The 19941-nt window shown below is 46.2% G+C and overlaps 1 protein-coding gene across 2 annotated transcripts; it reads right to left on the reverse strand.

Moving 5' to 3' along the window:
• Window positions 1–753: 753 nt before the first annotated feature.
• Window positions 754–12527, reverse strand: TINCR (TINCR ubiquitin domain containing; the record flags this gene model as incomplete). Of its 2 annotated transcripts, XM_082780014.1 has the most annotated exons (4): window positions 754–2140; window positions 2804–2901; window positions 5018–5132; window positions 12268–12527. In XM_082780014.1, 2 exons carry the CDS (start codon window positions 12525–12527, stop codon window positions 5129–5131), a joined length of 264 nt encoding a protein of 87 aa, XP_082636140.1. In that variant the 3' UTR covers window positions 754–2140; window positions 2804–2901; window positions 5018–5128. The 2 variants fall into 2 exon arrangements, 1 of the variants encoding a protein (XP_082636140.1); XR_014319107.1 differs by lacking the exons at window positions 5018–5132; window positions 12268–12527 and adding an exon at window positions 4691–4892.
• Between the last annotated feature and the right edge of the window lie 7414 nt (window positions 12528–19941).

Genomic DNA, 19941 nt, shown 5'->3' on the forward strand with positions numbered 1-19941 from the left:
ATAGTCCACCTCGGTCCTCAAAAATGAGTTTTGCTATGAAAACATGCGGCTCAATTCTTTGTTGCTCAGGGCTTGGGGAAATGCAAAGCTGATGTGCAGTAAAGGCAGCTACACCAGCAGCATAACGCTTTACATCAATAAGGCTGGGCATTTTAAACGTGCACTCTTCCATGTGCATTTGCAGGACTCCTGCGTGTTTAATTCCACAGAAACTTTAGGTTCCTCTTAATTTACAAGGCTTAGCACCAGACTTGGGAAAGATAACAATGGCAAGAACTACAGCAACACCGCCGATGACAACACACTTATTAAGGCCATCAGTATTAGGAGCACATTATGTGGCAGATTGAAATTTCAGCATCTCTACGCTTCTCTCACCACGTCAGCTCAGCCCTGTGCAGAGAGACTGGAAATTACCCCATGGGTTTGGCCTGCAGTATATAAAACAGAGCCTTGGAAAAAAACAAGGCAATCATCAAATTTCCAGTGTAGGCGGCAATCTGTCTGTTAGGTTTGCACACATACACATTATCGGGGCCTGCAAGTGCCTAAAGGCAGTCTTACCCAGAGCAGCTCGGCAGCTCGTGCCTATAAAACACAAAGGCACACCAGGTTCTCCTCTGTCTAATGCTTCACAGCGAGCAGTAACTGAGCGGGACCTATCACGCGGTAACAAAGGCTGACATAAATACTTATTTGTGATTTTGTTCCCCACAGTTTTTATTCCACCGTGCAATTTGCATTACAACTGGATCCTAATTGTCCATTTTAGCAAGCAAAGAGCAATCTGATACAGATTATAATACACGAGGTAAAGCGGCAACGTCACGAAATAAGTGCTACCAGCCAAGGACAGCCTGCTTGTCTCCCAGGGTTTTGACACTGGCTGATTAAGCAACTGGGCAATACTGTGAGGGAATATGCTTAACCAAAGCAAAAATGCCCAAAATCATTTCATCAGGGCTTCCCGATAGTCCTGAGTACGAGGCAACGAAGTCCTGAAAACATTTTTGAGGTGATTTGATGCAACTGTCCTTGGTGAAGGAGCACCAGGGCCACCACGGCATGATGGCCTGGCCTGAAGGCCCTGCAAAGCCTCGAGAACAGAGCCCATGTGAAGCACCGCTGGTCCCACGGTGTTGCTGGAAGTCCTTGGGAGGTACTGCAGGATGTCTGGCGTCAGCAGCCTGTCTGAGGTAGGATGGCAGAGCGACTGCGGGGACAAAGCCCCAGAAAGCAGCATGGCCCTGCAGAGGAAGCCACATGGCTGAAAACCAGGAAAACCTGGAAGGAGAGCAGCAGTTTCCAGGAGAGAACCCCACACAGCCAGCCTCTCTCGGCTAACGGGGCACAGCTGCCTGGTGCCAGTGGCCCCTTGAAGGAAATGCAATGCAGCTGCCATCTATGTGCAAGTGCCTCTGGGGCAGGGAACACCATTATGAAGCAGCCTCAAAGGAGATATGACACAGCCTGCTGGAGACCCTGAACGCTCAGCTGGAACAGCCACCACATTGAATTCTCCTGTATATGAAAAAACTTCTGTATTCCCAGGGCCACCAGTGCAGACTCATTGATTAGAAGGCAGGGCAGGAAATTAAATGAGGCAGGTGAATTAAAGCCAGACTTCACAGACTGCATCTGTTCCTCCGTTCCCTCTGGGTACAACACTGATGTAACTTTAAAAAGTAAATTTAGTGCCCAGGAAAGCTGCCAGACTGATGGCCCTGTAAGCTGAAGCACTAGATGCATCCACAACTTGGGTAGAGGAGAGGCACGGAGGAGCCACTGAGACATGCCTCAGCCTGACCTGCCTTGCTGAAATACAGCAGCTGGGGGAGATGGCCCTGCCTGGGCTTGTCTTCTGCTCATGAGGCTCAGGAAAAGGAGCTGGTTGGGAAGGCCTGGCTGCAGCTGCGAGGTGGAGGTGAGCGCAGCAGCAAACAGCAGTACTCGTGGTAATCCTGGCTGTGGTGCCCCAACAATAGGAGGATCCCAAAGATAAACACTCCTGGCAAGAAGAAAGCCCGTCCATGGTGCAGCAGGCGAAGTTGCAAATGTCTCCATCTTACGATACGCCCAGGCTGATGTGCAAACAGGAGGTTGCACACCTTTCAGCTTTGGTCATCGGTCTTGTCCACACCTGTGTTTGCAGAGAACAAGGAAAACGTCTATTTCAGAGCAGTTCTTAGTATCTTCCCTGGTATTTGGACATACAGCAGCAGCCCTGTACTCCGCAGTCTAAAGAGACTGGCTGTTTCTTATGGACCTAGATGAGCAAGAAGAGACAGGACATCTCAAATGAGACCCATTTTTCCACCTAAGTGGTGTTCAGATGATTTGAAGCCAGCCTCTGCCTGTTTGGAGACCCAACCTTCTTCTTGACCAGACTCAGGTAAACTGTAAATTATATTGTAAAAAGAGCTCACCTCTTCTGTGAGCAGCTGAACAGTGAGATCACAGCATTTAGCAAGCACTGAGGATGCCTCAAACTATGGAGTAAGAGGCAGTGTGGGGAGGACGGGCACTAAAAGGGGACCAAAGGGGGACCAAATGAGTAAAAAGGAGGTTGTCCCACTGCCTTCCCAGCCCTCCCATCCCTGGAGGGTGGCGCGGTGCTATCTGCAGAGCATTAAAAATCTCTTGAAGGGAAAGAACAACAGTCAAATAAAAAGAGCAGTCAGCTCTTGTTCCTCAGAGTATAGTCTCTTTTCTTTTATATCTTGCACTGGATTATGCCATAGAGGGAAAGAAACAGAAATAACTCAAATAGCTTCAGTTAGTTTTACCTCTTTTTGTGCTATACCTGTGGCTGTTTGCAGGTGGTTTGCTTTTTTTTCTTCTTTTTCCCATGTGATAAGATCCATCATTTGAAGGACAGCAACCCAACCAGCTCTTCTTGCTCTGAAGAAAGGCAGCAACTTACACTTAGAATAAGAGATTGTCAGGCAGATCTGAAGTGTCAATCAAAGCCTATCTCTGAAAAAAACATTAGTCCAAGCAGTTCCCCGCACTACCACAGTTAATTTACTCTTTCCAGATATTCCCCTGAGCTGCAAAAAGGCTTCTGGAGCTGACCAGAGCTGCCAGCTACAGGCATGAGGTGTTAGAGCAGATACTGGACCTAATTTTACTCAGGTCAGTTTGCCTTCTACAGAGCATAAGACTGTGATTGCCAGGTCCAGAGAAGAAAATACTGGTCCCCCAGAGTTTGTGAGACAAATTGTACATTTCACTAGAAGGGAGACACTGATTTAGGACTCTGTTGCTGAGTGTGTCCCATCTTCAGTGGCACGCCTCCACTTTAATATTGTTATTAACATTTAAATTATTATTTATGAGTGCACCTAGGCTGCACAAGGCACTTTCCAAGCTCTCAGGAAAGTACTGGCTCTGCTCCAAGAAGCTCATTATTTCAGGACAGACGGATGCACAGAGGCGCCGCATGGTCAAGTGGCAGAAACGCTGACCCAACAATGCCAGCACACTTTCCACCATGCACCCAGCTTGGTGGTTGACCTTGGAAAAGTCACATTCCTTCTTCCCATGTCTAGTCCCATCCCAGCCTTTGTCCATTTCTGTTGCTTGGACTGAAGGCTCTTCAGGTGTGACTAAGTTCACAGATTTGTCTGTCCTAGAATCTCAGGGAAGTATTTTGGGAAATACTCTTTGTTCCTAGGAGGGGAAAAAAAATACTCCTGGAAAATGAGAAACTCCATTTTCTATGGCACTTCTTCAAATGTTTCTCTTGGAAGAAAAGAATCAAACATTTTCTTGCTGCCAAAAAAAATCCAGAAAGGCATGTTTTTCAGTTGAGCAACAGAACATGCAGGCTTTATGGGGGTATTGGTAACACAGATAACGATCACTGACATTTTCTAGGGAAAGTACTGTAGTGGTTAAAGAAACATCTATTTCATCCTGAATATAAGTTTGAACCTAAAAAGTGAGTTGTTCCATGAGCAGGGGAACTGGTGAAACCCGTTCTCCTGACTTATGTTTTACAACTGCTTTTTATTTCTTCCTTTCTTGGTGCTCCCGATATCCCCAGGGCACCCTTATCCCCTTCAGACCTCCCCAGTAAAGCCCTTAGCTCTTCTGAGAGCTTCCTGCTTTGCCAGCAAAGAGCAGCAGGTGCAGTAGCTGGTTGGAAGTCAGGCAGGTACTGATGACCTGCTGGTATGTCTCTTATGTCCTGCTGATTATTTTTTTTATTTTATTTTTTCAAAAATTGCAGGAATCTTGGGTCTGTGAGACCTCTTTCTTTCCATCAAACTGGATTGAATCAGGTCAGCTGGTTCAGAAGTTATTGGAGTGCGGGGGCTGGCACACAGAGGGATGAGCAGCACAAGGTGGCTCATTGCTCTCTAAACCCTGGCTCAAAAATATGGCAGTTTTGGTGAAACAATGGGGCCCTAATGTCAGGTAGGGTGGTCGCTGTAAGAGCAGTGAGCCTGTCTCTGTGCTTGGGATATGTAAAGGCTCCAGGACTGTCTCTAGTGCACTTACCACTTATTTGCTCTACAGAGCCTTCAACCTGGAAATCAGGGCCCCACCTCATAGGAACTGCACAGGCAATCCCTAACCTGAGCCACTTACAGCTGGATGGATCAAGAGTGGGAGAGAGGAAGAAGAAATTATCTCAGAGTTGCACATAGGGAGAAAAAAAGAAAGGCCAATACCAGCAACTTACTGAGGAATCCTGTGAGCAGGTTAGAGGGAGGCTCAGATGTCCAGTGTCCCCATCTAGGGCGCTAAGCAAAGCCCACCTCAGCTTCTTCTTGCTTCATCACCCAGGCAGAATTTGCCCTTTCCTGGGCATTTCGCTCTGATTCACTGCCCCCAGGAGCTGAGTCAGTCTTACCCACGCTTCTCCTTTGGCAGCTCAGACCACATGGTGAGCTGGTAAGGAAACGTTATTTGTAGTTTGTTTGGGTTAATTATTCATGGGCACTGTGCTGAAAACACTTGGAGCTGCTTTCTGAACAGTCCTGGAGCTGGCATGCAGGGAGGGACTTACCAAACGCCTGTGGCTGGGCTGCCTTTCCATGGCCAAGCTCTCTTCCATCTGCTTCCTTTCAGCCCTTGTCACGCTCCCCGTTTCTCATGGCTTTGGCTGTGCTCTTTGGCATTATCTGAATAAGAAAGAGGCAAGTACTTGGAGCATTGTAGACATGCAACCAAAAATGGCATTTGACCAAGGAGGCGCTGACCCAGGCGTGGGGAGAATATAAACCTGATCCTCTGTCTGTTTTGTTTTTCCAATCACACTAAGCCACATCCAGGTTTTCACACCTGCTTTTCCTCCTGCAGAAGATGCCTTCACCCTTGCTTCTGACAATCTGCAACTGCCTGGAAGCCTTTTTCCCATAAGCAAGGCTCTGCTTACTTAGTGCATGATCCTGAAAATCCATTTCTCATCTCAGAACAGGGCAGCCTGTAGCTTTAGGAGCACTCTGAGGATGTTTACAGTGAGACAGCTTGAATTTCTCTAGGCATGCTCGCCCCCATACATTAGCACTAAACAGTGGTTTTCAGCCTTTCTGGGGTTATGGTTCCATAAACATTTTCTGACAGGGATACAGACCATGTGTAGGATACTTAAGCTTAACAAAATGAGGATTACTTTCTTAGTTACTCTTCAGAAGATCCTTAAAAATTATGCAGGACTATCCCTGGTGTCTTCAGAACAGGGGCTGAAGCTCTTGAAAATTTCTAGGGGTACCTCTTCAGGGACAGCATCTGCTTAGAGAGCTCATTATCATGGCTTGGACGGCAACCAAGATGCTCATGGCCCGTAGGCAGCAGCTCTACCAGGCAGCCACCCCACCCAGCCGAGCCAGTAAGTGCAGGGCTGAGTCTCTTGACTCCTGTGAATTGCTCTTTCCAATTATGCAGACAAGAAACTGAGCTTGTGCTGCAAACATTTAATCTGGAATTAGCAAAGTTCGAAGTTTATGTGGGGTGGGTTTATTTTTTTGTTGTTGGGTCCTAGCAAAGGACACTATGATTCTGCTTTGGCTGACAACAGCTGCTGGCTGGGTTTTCTGCAAATGCCAAAACAAGATTTGTATTCCAGCACTCAGTTACTCACTTGAAATTTCAGGGGACTGTAATAGCCTAGGATTTGCTGTGAGCCCACCCTGTAGCACATATGCCCCATAAAACACCAGGACACAGGACAGAGCATTTATCCCAACTGGGTAAAATCCTCAGCTGGTATAAATCAACACAGCTACAGAGGAGTTCAGGAAGCTGTGCCATGTCACGCCAGAAAAGAACCTGGTTTAGAATATACTTCCAAATCATTAATTCTTTGCCTCAAGCCAAGATAGATGCCCCCTGCCACCATGGGACACGTGTTAGCTCAGTTTCATCTACTGAAATCTCATGCAACTGCCCAGGGAAAGAATTCTGACCCTATGGACTGTGTTCTCTGCTGATGCAACCCTCAGCTTTTGTTAAATGAGCTTCTTGGGCTGAACAATAGGTAACTGAGCTAAATAAAGGTGTCGTTAGCTGGCCTGCGCTATACTAGGGGTTACCAGAGGTGACTGCACTGGTCCTTTCAGAATTTATAAATTGATTTCAAGGAGTTTACACCAGCAGAGAGCTTGGCCCATGAGTAATACACATAAATATTACTTTTAGGCACAGAGATGGAGAAGTCAGTCCCCCACCTGGCTGTTGCCTAAGTAACGCATCTCCAGGAGGATATTTTTTAAGCCAGTGTTATTTATCTAGTAGATGGAAGCAGGCCTTTTAAGGCATACCAGGTCAACATATGTCTAAGCATGTGCTGAAGAACTTAATTAGTTCTCCCTGAGAAGAGAGACTCCCAGTGCTATTTAAAGGATCGTTATCCTACTGCGAGATGCCTTGGAGCCTGCTGCTAGGTCTAAGCTTAACAGGGCAAGTCCAGAGTAGTTGTACGGGAGTGGAAAGTCTCCCTCCATGCTGAGGAGCAATTGCTGAGCAACCCCAGGAGCTGGGAGGTCAGTGCAAGGAGCAGGCATCAAAAAATCACACTGAAGCTCAACATAAGGGGCTTAATTCATGCTTGGCTGCAATGTTGGCTTTCTGTACAGGGTCAAACTGTGTAGACCCCATTATTTTTCTGATTTCTCTTTATAGAGATTTGGCAACATCTACGGTTGCTGGTGACTGCTTCCCAGGTGATTCTAGTGAGAGTGAGCAGGGGTGACAGGACAGAGAAGTAATAGAAGCCTGGAGGGAGCCACCGGTGAGTGTCTATGCAAAACATCGATCCTTGTGTCATCTTCGGAGTCAAACATAGGAAGCAGTTTCTTAGCAGCGAAACTGGACCTTATGGAAGTGGCTCAGTCACAGTTTTCACACCAAGCTATAATTTATGAGTCCAAAAATCAGAGACTGTAAACTGAACGGCAACAAGGGAATTAGCCAGGTTCCCCAAAGATGGATGTTTTTGCTCTTCTGCCAGGAGGTAGCTCCTTTAGTGGATGGACCTTTAGAAAATTAGGCTAAGCAGCCTCTGAGTGATAAAGCAGGGTCCGAAGCATATTAAAGCATGTGTAAGCACTGACACCTACTAGGGACACTGAGGCAGCATTGCAGAAGAGGAAGAATCCTGGACATGCTTATCTTGACCTAAGAGTGGCTTATATCCCACCTAGCACCTCGGTCTGCTCTTTGAGCTGTCAGAAGTTATTCCTAGACGAGTTGTTATGGTAACTGAGCTAATGCCCCGAGATAGATGTTTTCAGGTGGCTCCAGGCCAAAAAATCAACACCAAGAGATTCCAGATAATAGACTTCTGCTAAATTCAGTGCTGGCATCTACTTTATTTAACCTATTCACCAATGACTTACTGAACTCCATTCTCTGGGCAAGCCATATGTGATGACAATAGCTGCTTGACCTCAATGAACCTTGTCTTTCAAAAGACTGAGGGGATCCTGTGTGCTCTGGCTGGGTCTGTGCCAGTAAATTAAATGTGCCTAGGACTTTCCTCTGCAGTGAGAAGACAGCTGGCACAGAATGGCCATTGTTTTCATAACAAATTCTTACCCTCCAAACCTGCATGGTCACATCCAGATGGACCATAAAGAAGAGTCTTTGACCCATGCTAGCTCCTGAAATGCATCTGGACTGGACCAAGCTGCAGAGCAATACTCCAGCAGTGTAACAGAGAGCAGCCCTGGCACTGGTTAATTTATTAGTACAGACCTTGTCTGACTGACTGCAGTCACACGTAAGAAAGGAGCCTGAAACCAGGTGTGAAGGCTCTGACAATGTGCTTATGCTCATACCATGTCCTGAACCAGCTGGAGCTGTGCATCCTTAGGAACAGTCAGTGACAGGCACATGGTGTGTCAAGGAATCACTCTGGATCACCCATTTCTATCCTCTATTTGAAATAGCTCATGAGACCACAGAGAGGAAGGCTCCCATGGGTTAAGCGGTGGATTTGCCCCTGCAAGATACCCTCCACCTTGCGTCTGACATGGAAATTAGCAGCAGGGGGATAGCAGATGCCCTATGCCCACCACCCAGCCCTGCTGGTGACTGCACCATGGAAGGCCTCTTCAGGCAGTGCTGCACAACCTGCAGCCGGCGGAGAGCACTCAGGCAGCTCCAACAAACCTCAGGGAGAGTTGTGCCACTTCCAGAAACTCCCACATCACCACCAGACCAGCCGAGCAGCTACCTGGCTCTGGGGCCCTGCGCCTGCCGCCTCCGGAGCGAGCCAAACAGGTTCCACCATGGCGTGGTCCACAGTGCCAGCACTGATCACACCCCGGGCATTTGGGACAGCCTGCTGCATGCCCTCGTGGATGTTTTTGCATCTCTGCTGGGTGGCTGCTTTTTTTCATGTCGAGTCTCCCTGGTGGTCTCCTTGCTTTGGACACCAGTAGCTCGAACACCACAGGCTGGCCCGAGGCCTCTGAGTTTGGGGGGTTCTACCTCTGCTTGCCCTTTGGCATTTCTCATCTTGTTTTGCCCACTCGCGAGCTGTGTTATTGCAATATGCAGCTCTCTAGGGCAGAAACTGTTTTCCCGCATGTTCTTTGCTAGGCTTCCACTGCAACAGGATTGCAATCTTAATCAGCGCAGCAGTAATGTGATTAAGAAGCTGCTGCACAAGCGGGAATTGCAGCCTCAGTGGATGTGATTTTCCTGGTTCTGGCCTGCCTGGGTGTTTCCCCAGGATGAGAGGTCATGTTGACTGAACTCCAAAATGGCTTGCCCGAACTTTTGAACACTGAGGTCCAAATAAATTTTCAGCATTAGCTGGTATGCTGATCCCTTTCCTGCCAAGCTGCAGCCTTAAGTGATTTTTTATGGCTAAGTTATAAACCCCAGAAAACACGAGCAAGAAGTGGAAATGCTGACTTGGCCGTTGCTAAATGCCAATTATCTACAAAGGCATTAAGGGTGGGGGGTTGAAAAATAGGGTCATTTTCATGTTTTCTCTGGTTCAAAGTAAACTGTCCCGTGAGCCCCTTATAGGAACACACAGCATACAGAGTGACCATTAATATTTATAGGCACGACACTGAGATGCAGACCTTGGCAATCAGAGCAACACCACTTTTGGAATTAATATAGCTCTGCTTGGCTGGCCTCTCAGTGCAAAATACTAAGTAGGGACACCAAGATTTTTAGGGAGAAGTTAAGAAGTAGATGATGACCTTCAATGGCAAGGGTCCATACTTCACTGAGTCTGTGAAATAATAAAGCCAGCTCTTAAAACCTTGGGGCTGCTGGCCAAACCCAACACCAGGTTCTTTGTTCCTCTCTGCTCTTGTGGCTTTTAGTCCCAGTGCTGCATAGACTACTCTTGTCTTACTCCCTAAGGTTTTCCACTGTTGACCAGCTGATAAAGACCAGCATACCTCCACGGATGCTACTGGAGCAACGTAGTATAGGTCATAGGATGGTTTGTGTTGGAAGGAACCTTTAAAGATCTAGTTCCAGCTCCCCTGCCGTAGACCTGGACACCTCCCACTATACCAGGTTGCCCAAAGTCCCATCCAGCCTGGTCTTTTAATACTTCCAGGAATGGGGCATCCACAACTTCTCTGGGCAACCTGTTCCATCGTCTCAGCACTCTCATGGTAAAAAAAAATCTTTTCTCTAACCCAATTCTACCCTGTTTCAGTTTGAAACCATTATCCCTTGTCCTGTTGCTACAGGCCCTAGAAAAAGTCTCTCCCCAACTTTCTTAATAAGCCCCCTTTAAGTGTTGAAAGGCTGCAATATGGTCTCCCTGGAGCCTTCTCTTTTCTAGGCTAGGTTAGCCAGCGTGGTTTTATAATACCTAAAGGTCTGGCTCAGTAATCCTAAGGCTCAAAATGGTGCTGTAATCTCAGTTGCAATGCAGCACCTGCCTTCTCCCACCCTCTATTTCCAAACTCTGATAGAAACAGATAGAGAGAGCCCTCTAAACCTGTCCTCTGTACGCTGAGGATCTGGCAAGGTGCTGAGTCATAGAGGTTGTGCTGAGCCCAGGACTACGCACTGAGCAGGTGGTGACTGCTGCCAAGGCACACACACGAGCATGTCTCAGAAATACTGAGTGTGGGGTCGGTATTTCAATAACAGCCCCGTCACCCCCGTGAGCTTTTAGAGAAATGTATCCCCAGTACCTGGGCATTTAGCACTCGTGCCACACAAAATAGTTAGGAATTGACTGAGGTTGTCATAGCCCACTAAGCCTCCGTGTCCAATAAATCAAGGAGAAATGTGACTTCAGGGAAAGGCCGACTACCCACCACAGTGCTCCCAGCCCTGGGAAAAGGGATCAGAGAATACACAAAGGTGCTTGTTTGGGAGCTGGGAAGGTTTTGATTAAATTCTAGACAAAAACATTATAAATCCTGCTCCCTTTTTCATATACTCACAGAAATTGAGCCTGAACATTAAACAAAAGGCTTTAAATTCTCAGAAATGACTAGCAGCTTCAAGCATGTACCCAGAACTCAACACACTGGGGTCAGGATCCTCTGGTGATTCTTGCATTGCTGCAGTTACAACCCTGCTTTTGCAGCACATGGGAAGGTCCCCAGCACATTTTTGAGCACCGATATGTGCACTCCATCAACCGAGTCCCTCTGAATCCTTTTCTACAACAACAAATATAAATGCTCCTGCTGTTAAAAACAAGGTGAAAAGGAGGAGCTGTGTGAAGTTAATCAGAGAGTTGAAATGAGATGCTGGAGAAAGGGGCCATGGGTGACTTGAGGTTTGCAGTTAGCTGAGCGATGTGAAATCTCTTGTGTCTGGCTGAGCTCTGAAAGGAAATGCTTTATTAAATCTTCTTTGTGTGAGATTTCAAGCTGCCTCTGGACTGGAAAATAGGACCATTCCAGTATATAGCATCTAATCAGAACTGAAGTCTTTAGCGCAGGTTTTTCTGCAGAGCAAACTCTGATCAGCACAGATGCATAACTCAGATGGCTCAGGATTCAGAAAGCTGAATTAGACACCGCACACCTGTGCTCTGCCGTGCCTCTCTTCTACCCAGTACCCCAAAATGCTTCACAGAATGAATCGTGCTGACAGCAACAAGCCAGGTATTGGGAAAGATGGTGCAACTGGGTGTAAATTCACCCCACTGAGCCCAGACTGGCCAGAGGGCTGAGGTCCATTATGTAAAATTGCATTCCCACTGCAACGTAGGAGTTGCCCTCATTGAAAAGATTCACTGAATCTCCTTTACGCTGCCTGTCTTGGAAACCTCTAACATCACTGCTTTGTGCCAAGATCTGGCCACATTTGAGGAAGTCTCAGCCTCTTCCCATCTCTGTCCAGCACTCACCGAGCTTTGCTGTTAGCAGGCTGCTCACAGCTCTTCCTTGTCAAAACAGGGCTGCGCCACCCCCAAACACTTGCGGAAAGCAACTACTAAAAAGAAATGGCGAGAGCCAGACATGACAGTGAAAGATGAGGAGAAGGGGTAGGCTCCCACAGCACTCCCCTGGGTCACACAAGCTCCCATTTGCATGTCTTCTCTCTCCCTCTGTTTGGCCATGTTGTCAGGAAAGTGAGACCTGATCAGAGACAGGAGTGGCAACATCAACCAGATTTCCTCCTCCTCTTTCTCTCTTATTTCACAGTGCTGCATGTCTGGGGTTGAAGAGGCTTAAATCGCAATCTGCCTGCTGGAAATTGCAGGGGTTTCAGCTCCTGATCTGCTTTCTGCAAACCCCATCAGGAAAGTGTCCCAAAGGGCTGAGGTACGCAGAGCATTCCCCCTCCCTTACACCAGCCCAGCTCCTTGCCTACCTTTTATTGCTGACGAGAAGCAGGACAGAACCATTCTGGATATTGGCTTCTTTGAGAGTCTCATGTTCTTCGAGCTGCCTGGAGTTGTAATAAAATGTCTTCTTCCAGGAGGTGACGCCCTCCCGCACCAAGTGAGCCCGCAGGTCCATCACCGTGTCTCTGGGTCTGACGGTCAGTGGCATCATCAGGTCCTCATCGGCCAGGTGCACCTTGATGTGGTACCTCTTCCAGCGAGAAAGACTCCTTCGCAGCGTGTCCATCCTCTCCAGCTCACCGGGGACAGTGTGGCAGCGAGGAGCATCCAGCTGGGAGGTAGGTAAGGCAGGGATGTGGCTCTGAAGAGGCTGTCTGCCGTGAACAACTTAAAATGTCCTGCCAAACCTGTTCCTCCCAGTTGCTGAGCTGCATGCTTCACATTCCAGGGAAGAGCTCACCTGGCTCCAAGAGCCTGCTGGCTGGGAAATGTCTCCATGAATCATTTCCACACACCCCTAAATCCCTTAATAATTACTGAGTCCTCACAAAGTGCTCTTCATTCCAATGGCTTTCACAGGACTTTGAGGATGGATCTCCGCAGCCATTTGAAATGTGGGTGCCTTTGAAAAATGAATGGGTTTAGCAACCTCATGTCTCCTGCTCTAAAAAGCTGCCAGCTGTGGGATAGCTCAGTTCAAAAAGGAGACGTTGAGAAACCTCACAGCTATTTAACATGGCCATTTTAATGAAGAACAGAAAAATATTCTGCATAGTGAAAACTTCCTCATGGGGGAGAGCCAGAACATCCTGAAGGAGACTCAGCCGGTGTGAACACCCCTCATTAGTGCACTGCAGTTTCACATTAGGGGATCTGTACAGTTACTGTGGGAGAACGGGCTGGGACCCTCCAAAAGGGGTAGCATTCACTCATTGCTCCTCATACCATCACATATCTAATACTGACTCACACACTCCTCAGTGGTTTATCATCTTGATTTCCTCCTCCTTGGAGATCCGTGCCTAATTGAAGTATTGGTCGTATCCTGCTCTAACACGTGAGCAGAGATAGCATCACAGGGCTGCAGGCACACACGAAAAGGTGACAAGAGAGGCCTCAGAATACCAAGAGGAGCAAGTGATGCTCTGGTAAATACAATGACACCTCCAAAAGGAAGGAAGCAATGCCAGCTGTGGGAGCTGGCTGTAATTGAACGATCCTGCAAGGCAGAATCTGACAGTCACAAGATGGTACTTCAGAGCAAACATCATCAAGATAAGGAAGTCATTTTATTTTTTTTCTCAAAAAGATCAAGTCACCCTCTTATCTTGCAGGTAGTTTCCTGCAGCCCATATTACAGGAATTAATTCCCTTGTCCATTCTTCTCAACACACACCAGTATTTTTTGACCAAAGTACTGCAATATAGTTGCCCTCAGAGTGTGCTCTTCACTAAAAAGGGGCTGCTCTTGCCTATTAGATAATGAAACAAATTGACAGATTTTCAGATATGGCAGCAGTCAGTTCCCATTGAGAACAAGATATGTGTCCCCTCTCCCACTGAGAAACAATGAGGTCTCTACCCTGTCTTCTCACTTCTCTTCTTTTTTCCATCCCCAATGCATTAGGTCTCTGTCAGGAACAACAGCTACACTACAGGTCATGGAGATTTCCCTGTGCACTCGATAGGAACTGAAACTTCTGCTAGCAAGTTTTTCTTTCTGGATTTGTTCACCATAGCGGTATGATTGTTTTGGTGGGGACTGGGATTCCTGGGTCCTCACTCTGCCACTGAGTTACTGCAGAGGTTTGAGATGAGTCACGTCACGCCTTCATGTTTGTGTTTGCTCATCTTATGATTGCTGCATGGTGTAACACGTGTCCTTTAAGCACCGCGTGTGAAATAGGAACAGCTTTTAGCACAGCCATGGCCCCTGTCATGGAAGCTTTTATAAATAGGATAGATCTGCAGATATGTCAATATTTTTCTCGAACACATGACACCACCACCATAGTGAAGGAGAAACGAAGGCACAGAGCAGTGCAAAGCTGTTTAAAGGAAAAAAAAAAAAAAAAAAAAAAAGATAAAAAAAAAAGTAAAAGGCTTCTGTCTCCACATCTAAGAATCTTATAGGTTGCATTTTCAGAGACCTACAGAATCTTACAAGTCTGGGGCATGGTGCATCCTTCCCCATTGGGGTGTCATTCATTTGGGGAGCCAAAATTAACCTCTGGTGTAAATCCAGAGTCTCAGGGGTAAAGCCAGGGTCTGATCCAATTCCCACTGCCATCCAAGGGCAGATTCTCATTGACGGCAGTCAGAACTGGATCGTGCTCCAGACACACTGAGGTCTGATGGCTCCGGCCAACAGAATTTGCCCGGTGAGTGCCAAGGGAAGCATAAGGCATTCTCATTTCAGCAGAGCCCGTCTGGTGTCAGTGAGTCCATCAGCTCCATCCTTCTAGCGTACGTGACAGCCTGACAGCTGCCAAATACCTCCCTCAGACACCTTTCAGACGGCTCCTGTTTATTTTTAGGACAGCTTTTTCCAGTCAGGGCTCAGATGTGTGTATCATTACATAGAAAAGGGGGATGGTGGCAGAAAGAAAACACACAGCTATTATTTCTATTATTTTTCTTTCTTTACCAATGGTGTGGCTGCAGATTTTCTCATGTACCCCTGTGCCCCATCTGCCCATGTTGGGACCATTCATTTTAAGGAAAGGGGTGATATTTTAGCCTATGAAAGCCAGCAGAAGGAGAAGCATAGCAGTGAAGTCAGCTTATGAAATATTGAAGCAGTGAAACCCTCACTGGAACACGTGAATGGCTAATGCCAGTTCCAATTAATTTTGAATTTTTCATTAAACCATTATTAAAAGCAAGAGGACAGCAGAAATAAGGGAAATTGACTTGGGCAGTATATTAAGTACCTTAGTTTTGCTGGAGGATGTTTTATTATCTGTCCAAAGCAATTATTTCACAAGCTCCTGATAGTTTGTGGGCTAAACAGAGGTATAGGTTGAAGTTCTAGGTGGTCTTTTCTTAAAGTTATTTTAATCCTCATCCTCTGCCCTGTGCCTCACAGCCTAATTGGGCAATGTCTCTGGGATGCCATATCTGGAGGACAAGACATGGAGTCAGAGTTCTGAGAATCTGTGATAATGTGTCACTCTGGCGTTATTTACAAATCAAATAAAAACTTATTGACTTAAGCTTTTCCCCATATTGAGGGCAAACAGAGAATGTGCAAACATTCAGAGAAACATTCATTAGGAAAGCCTGAAAAGCAATTTAAAACCTAGGTGGGCTATGATTTTTTTAAGAACTAAAGCAATAGCATTTAATAAAACATAGTCTCCTCCTTTCCTGCTCTCAAAGCTTCCCTACTCCATTGACTAGAGCAAAAAGAGAAACACCTGCTTAAATTAGGTGCTTCATTAAAATGTCTCTTGTTAGTTGAGATAATCCTAGGCCTTATAATGTCTTTTTATAATGCCAGAATAGAGACAGATATTTCTTAGCCTTTTTTTTGGCAACGGCTGTGTTTTGCTGCCTGCTGTGCTGCTGTCCTTGCAGAGGAGGACAGAAAAGTGGGATGTTGCTCTATCAGGAAATAAAGGTTTCTTCATTTCCTGGTAGCAATCATATGGAAAGTGCGACATCTGGGGAAAATAAGACCTCGATTCCCCTGGAGGACTCTTTGGGGAAACTCCTCTGTCAATGCTGGCCTTTCAGGCAAGTAAGATACTGTGCTGGTTCCTGAAGCTGTCTGATCCCAGGACTCACAGTCACTAAAGCTTAAAACAAAGCATTAGCTGGCAGGCTCATTCTCTACCCCATGGTCATTCTGCTCCATTACTGAATGGCGCAGAAGGAGGCTGTGGTGTTGTGACCTCTGAGACCCACCCTGGCTGCTGGGGAACATGGGGCTGGGAAAGGTTCACTCACTGCAAATGAATGGCTGTGCAGGGCAAATCAAAAGGTTTGACAGTAATAGCTTACAGTTAGAAATCTCCAGTCCAAAATGCAGCCTGCCACCTAATCCACTCAGTGCCCCAGATATCTTAGGTAATGGGGCAGCTTAAGGTGCTAATATTTATATTTCTGAAAGCCCAGAGGCCCCAACTAGAGCTGTACCACCATGTGCCAAGTGCTTTACAGATAAGAAAGATGAGTAAGGCCTTTTCTATCACCCAGTGCTTCCCTCCTCCTGAGATGTGCTTGATTATAAAATGACTGGGCTCACTTTAGATGTCAAGTTACATCTACAGGAAATGAACAAAGAGCTAATAAATGATTAATAAATGCTTTGAAAAATGGGTAATTAAATGAAACAGCTTTTTAGAGTTCAATGGAAAAGCACAAAACATGTAAGCCCAAGCGATAACACTTCTCCTGATATAACTTATCTACAGCATACTGCTCACATCTGGAAGAGTGCTTAGAAATACTATTAACTTCTTGTGCACCACGAATAAAGGGAGCCTTTGTGAAGGAGGAACAATTCTTCTCCTGGGGATAAGGGCAAATTCCTCATTGTTTAGACCATTTAAAAGCCGTAAAAGCTGGAAGGTACTTATGGTAACATATATTGGGAGGTGTGTGTGATGAGGGAAAGAGGCAATCTTTGCACTGACCCTATCCTGCCATCTGCCTGTCAAGCTATAGGGTCCTGTTCTCCCAGGCCAGATGTTCTTTCTGTTACACTGGATCCCTATCCTGCATCTCCTTGCCTGGCACAGTGGAAAATGTCTTGTCATCCTGCCCTGCTCCATACAACAATCAGGAGTTCTGATCCCATGTTTGGCACAGGATTGAGCTCAAAACAGGCTTCAGAAAAAGCTGGGTATTTTCAGCTTTGAAGGAGCAAACTTGTCTGGTTTTGGAACCACAAGTTTCTAAGTGAAAGCTAGTTGTGAGATGGTGACATTTTCTGGTGGAAAGGGAAACATGAAGGAACAAAAAAACAGTAACGCACATGTTAAATGAACCAGTCAAGTGCAGACAATGGAAAAGATGAAAAATGGATATAGGGGAAAGCATTTTGCAGTGGTAGGTTTTTCTTGCTGCAATTCTTTATAACTTCCCAGATAGGAGATTCATGACCCTAGGAAGCAGTCTGTATCCTCCAGGGTTTGGCCTGCAGCAGCCCATGACTCACTCACCTGCCAGGTTTGGCAGTAAGCTGAGAAACAAGCAAGATAGCAAAACATCTTATGGAAGCAGCAAAACAAGAGATGAATGAATTAACTGCTGGATGAGTGAAAAAAAAAAAATATATATATATATATATATATATGTATAAACCTCTGTGCACAAAGTGGGGGGGGAATAGATAGAGCGAGTGAGTGCTCATGCCACTGGGAACTCCAGAGGAGCCTGCCTCCAAGGCAGCCAGCTCCATTTATTTGCAGGCAAAACAAATTCAGGATGCCTCAGTCTTAAAAGGTGAGGTAGGCGGAAATAAAAGATTTGAGGCTCTACCAGCCATTCCACCAGCAGCAAGATGGTTTTCCAGGAGCTCAAGGAAGAAAGAGGATTTGTGGATCTACATTGCCATCTAATGGCAAGGAGGAGCTGAAAGCTTTCAGTACAGCCCAGAAATGGGCTACACTAGCAAAATAACTGAGGAAGGAATGGTCCATAGCGATGACTGTCCTTTGGTCTAAAAGGAAATCTTTCCCTGTGACAGAATGGCAGTCCCCGGTGAAGGCAATGCAGCTAACCCAGATAAAGGACGGGTAGACAAAGTCTTGGGATAGAGGCTGCTGATTTCTGCTCTTCTGGCATCGTCTCCACTCCATTCTGTATTAGCCAGGAACATGCACATAGGATGGGATTTGCTTTCCCTTTTGTTTGTACCAGATACTGGCATAGATATAGGCTTCCCAAGCAGGTGTGCATTTCAGAGGCTGAGTGAATCCTGACATCCCATTCAAAACAGTTAACTCAGCATCTCAGGTGTTGAAGACCCTGTAGAAAAATACAGATAACCAGGATTAGATATGAAAAGAGGTCAGTTCCCTTCGGATCTAGGCACAGGAAGAGTAGATCTGGCCTTTTGTTCACACCTAGCCCAGCACATTGTCTGCATCAGTGGTGAGTCATGGATATGTAATGAGACAGTAGCTGAAAGAGGATATTACTACCCTGCCATACCCTTTACACTGGGTGTTAGCCCTGCAGGGAAGACATACAAATAAAATTCAGTGAGATGTGAGGTTTTATGGATTTCATCGTTTCTAACCAAACATTTAAAAGGAAATGCCAGGAAGAGACAAACTTGGTGTTCATTCTGGTGCCACCTTTGTTACAGCATGCTGCTGAGGATGCACTGTATTACATAGTTTCTAGAACAGAAACTTTACAAGAGAGAATTGAGTGTTAGCAGATACCTACATTAAGAAACCAAAGGAAACTTGGTAAAGGATTATCAGAAGTTTCTTCTACTTTGACACGTTTGTAGCCTTGATACATGCAGCTTTGCATATAAGGAGCTCATTCAATGTGAAAGAGGAAGGTGATACTTTATGACCATGAGTTTCAAATGAGGAGAAGCCAGGGAATAGATTAGGGATGTAAAGTATCAGCTCTTTCCAGATAGTGAAATGGGCCATGGTGTCAGTACCTCAGTACCAATTAATTTCTAAGGAGAAAAAAAAAAAAAAAAAAAAAAAAAAAAAAAAAAAAGGAAGAAGAAAAGAAAAAGAAAAGTGGAGTAGGGATTGAGAATATGGAAAAAAATGGAGAATTGCCAGACCTCAGTCCACAGGACCAAAAGGACCCCCCCCCCCCCTCCAGTCTGTTAAAACGCCTGCTGTGACATGCTTCCCATGCAGCGTGCTGCCAAAGAAATGAGCACACTCCTGAACAATTCAACTTCATTTCCTCCTGGTATCGTCTCATATTTACACACAATCTTGCCAAGCCTTGCTGGGCCCAAACAATCATACTGAAAGAAGAGGAATAAACAAAGGAATTCCTACAACCTATAAAATGCTCTCCTGCCTGCCCAAGAAAAAGGAAATGGTTTGGAGGGAGGTCTCTTTTTTCTTTCTTGGTTGCTCACTGTTTTCCAAGCTAATGAAAGCCAGAGGCAGTGGGAGTGACGGGATTAACATTACTGAGGGACCAGAGTGGATTTTTCAGGTATTTCTCTCCAGTTTGTGAAGCAGGGAGGGGAAGAAGGGAATGTACCTGGTTAAAGGGCTACACAAGATGACATGTTCCTTGACGTTCCTTTCTAAAAGTGGCTCTGAGTCATGCTACAGAGTTGATATGTAAAATGTTTCTCCTGCGGTAGAAATACAATAGTAAAAGAGCCTTTTGAGTGCTCAGTTCTCCAGCCCCAATTCTAAGCCTGCCTAAGCCTGCAGCAGGAGAGGGGCTGGTGAGCTGGCTGGAAAGCCTCCTCTGCCCACCTCCGTAATCAGAAATTATGGAGAGGCTGCGAGAGCTGTCATAGAAACAGCTCGAAGCATGCCGAGGGCTACATACAGCTGTAGTCCCAGGGAAAGGCATGCATAGTCTTGCAGCTACCTCCATTGTATGGGTTCCCGTAAGTGCTGGGTCAGACGGGGTGAACGCCATACTTGCCCCACACACAACCCCACCCCCCATTTTTTCCCACACTTAATGTGTTTCCAAAGCTGTACCCCCAAACCTGCTTCTTTTGTTAGTTTTTAACATCATTCCTG

This window comes from Aythya marila (genome assembly GCF_965140915.1).
Source record: "Aythya marila genome assembly, chromosome: 27".
NCBI lineage: Eukaryota > Metazoa > Chordata > Aves > Anseriformes > Anatidae > Aythya > Aythya marila.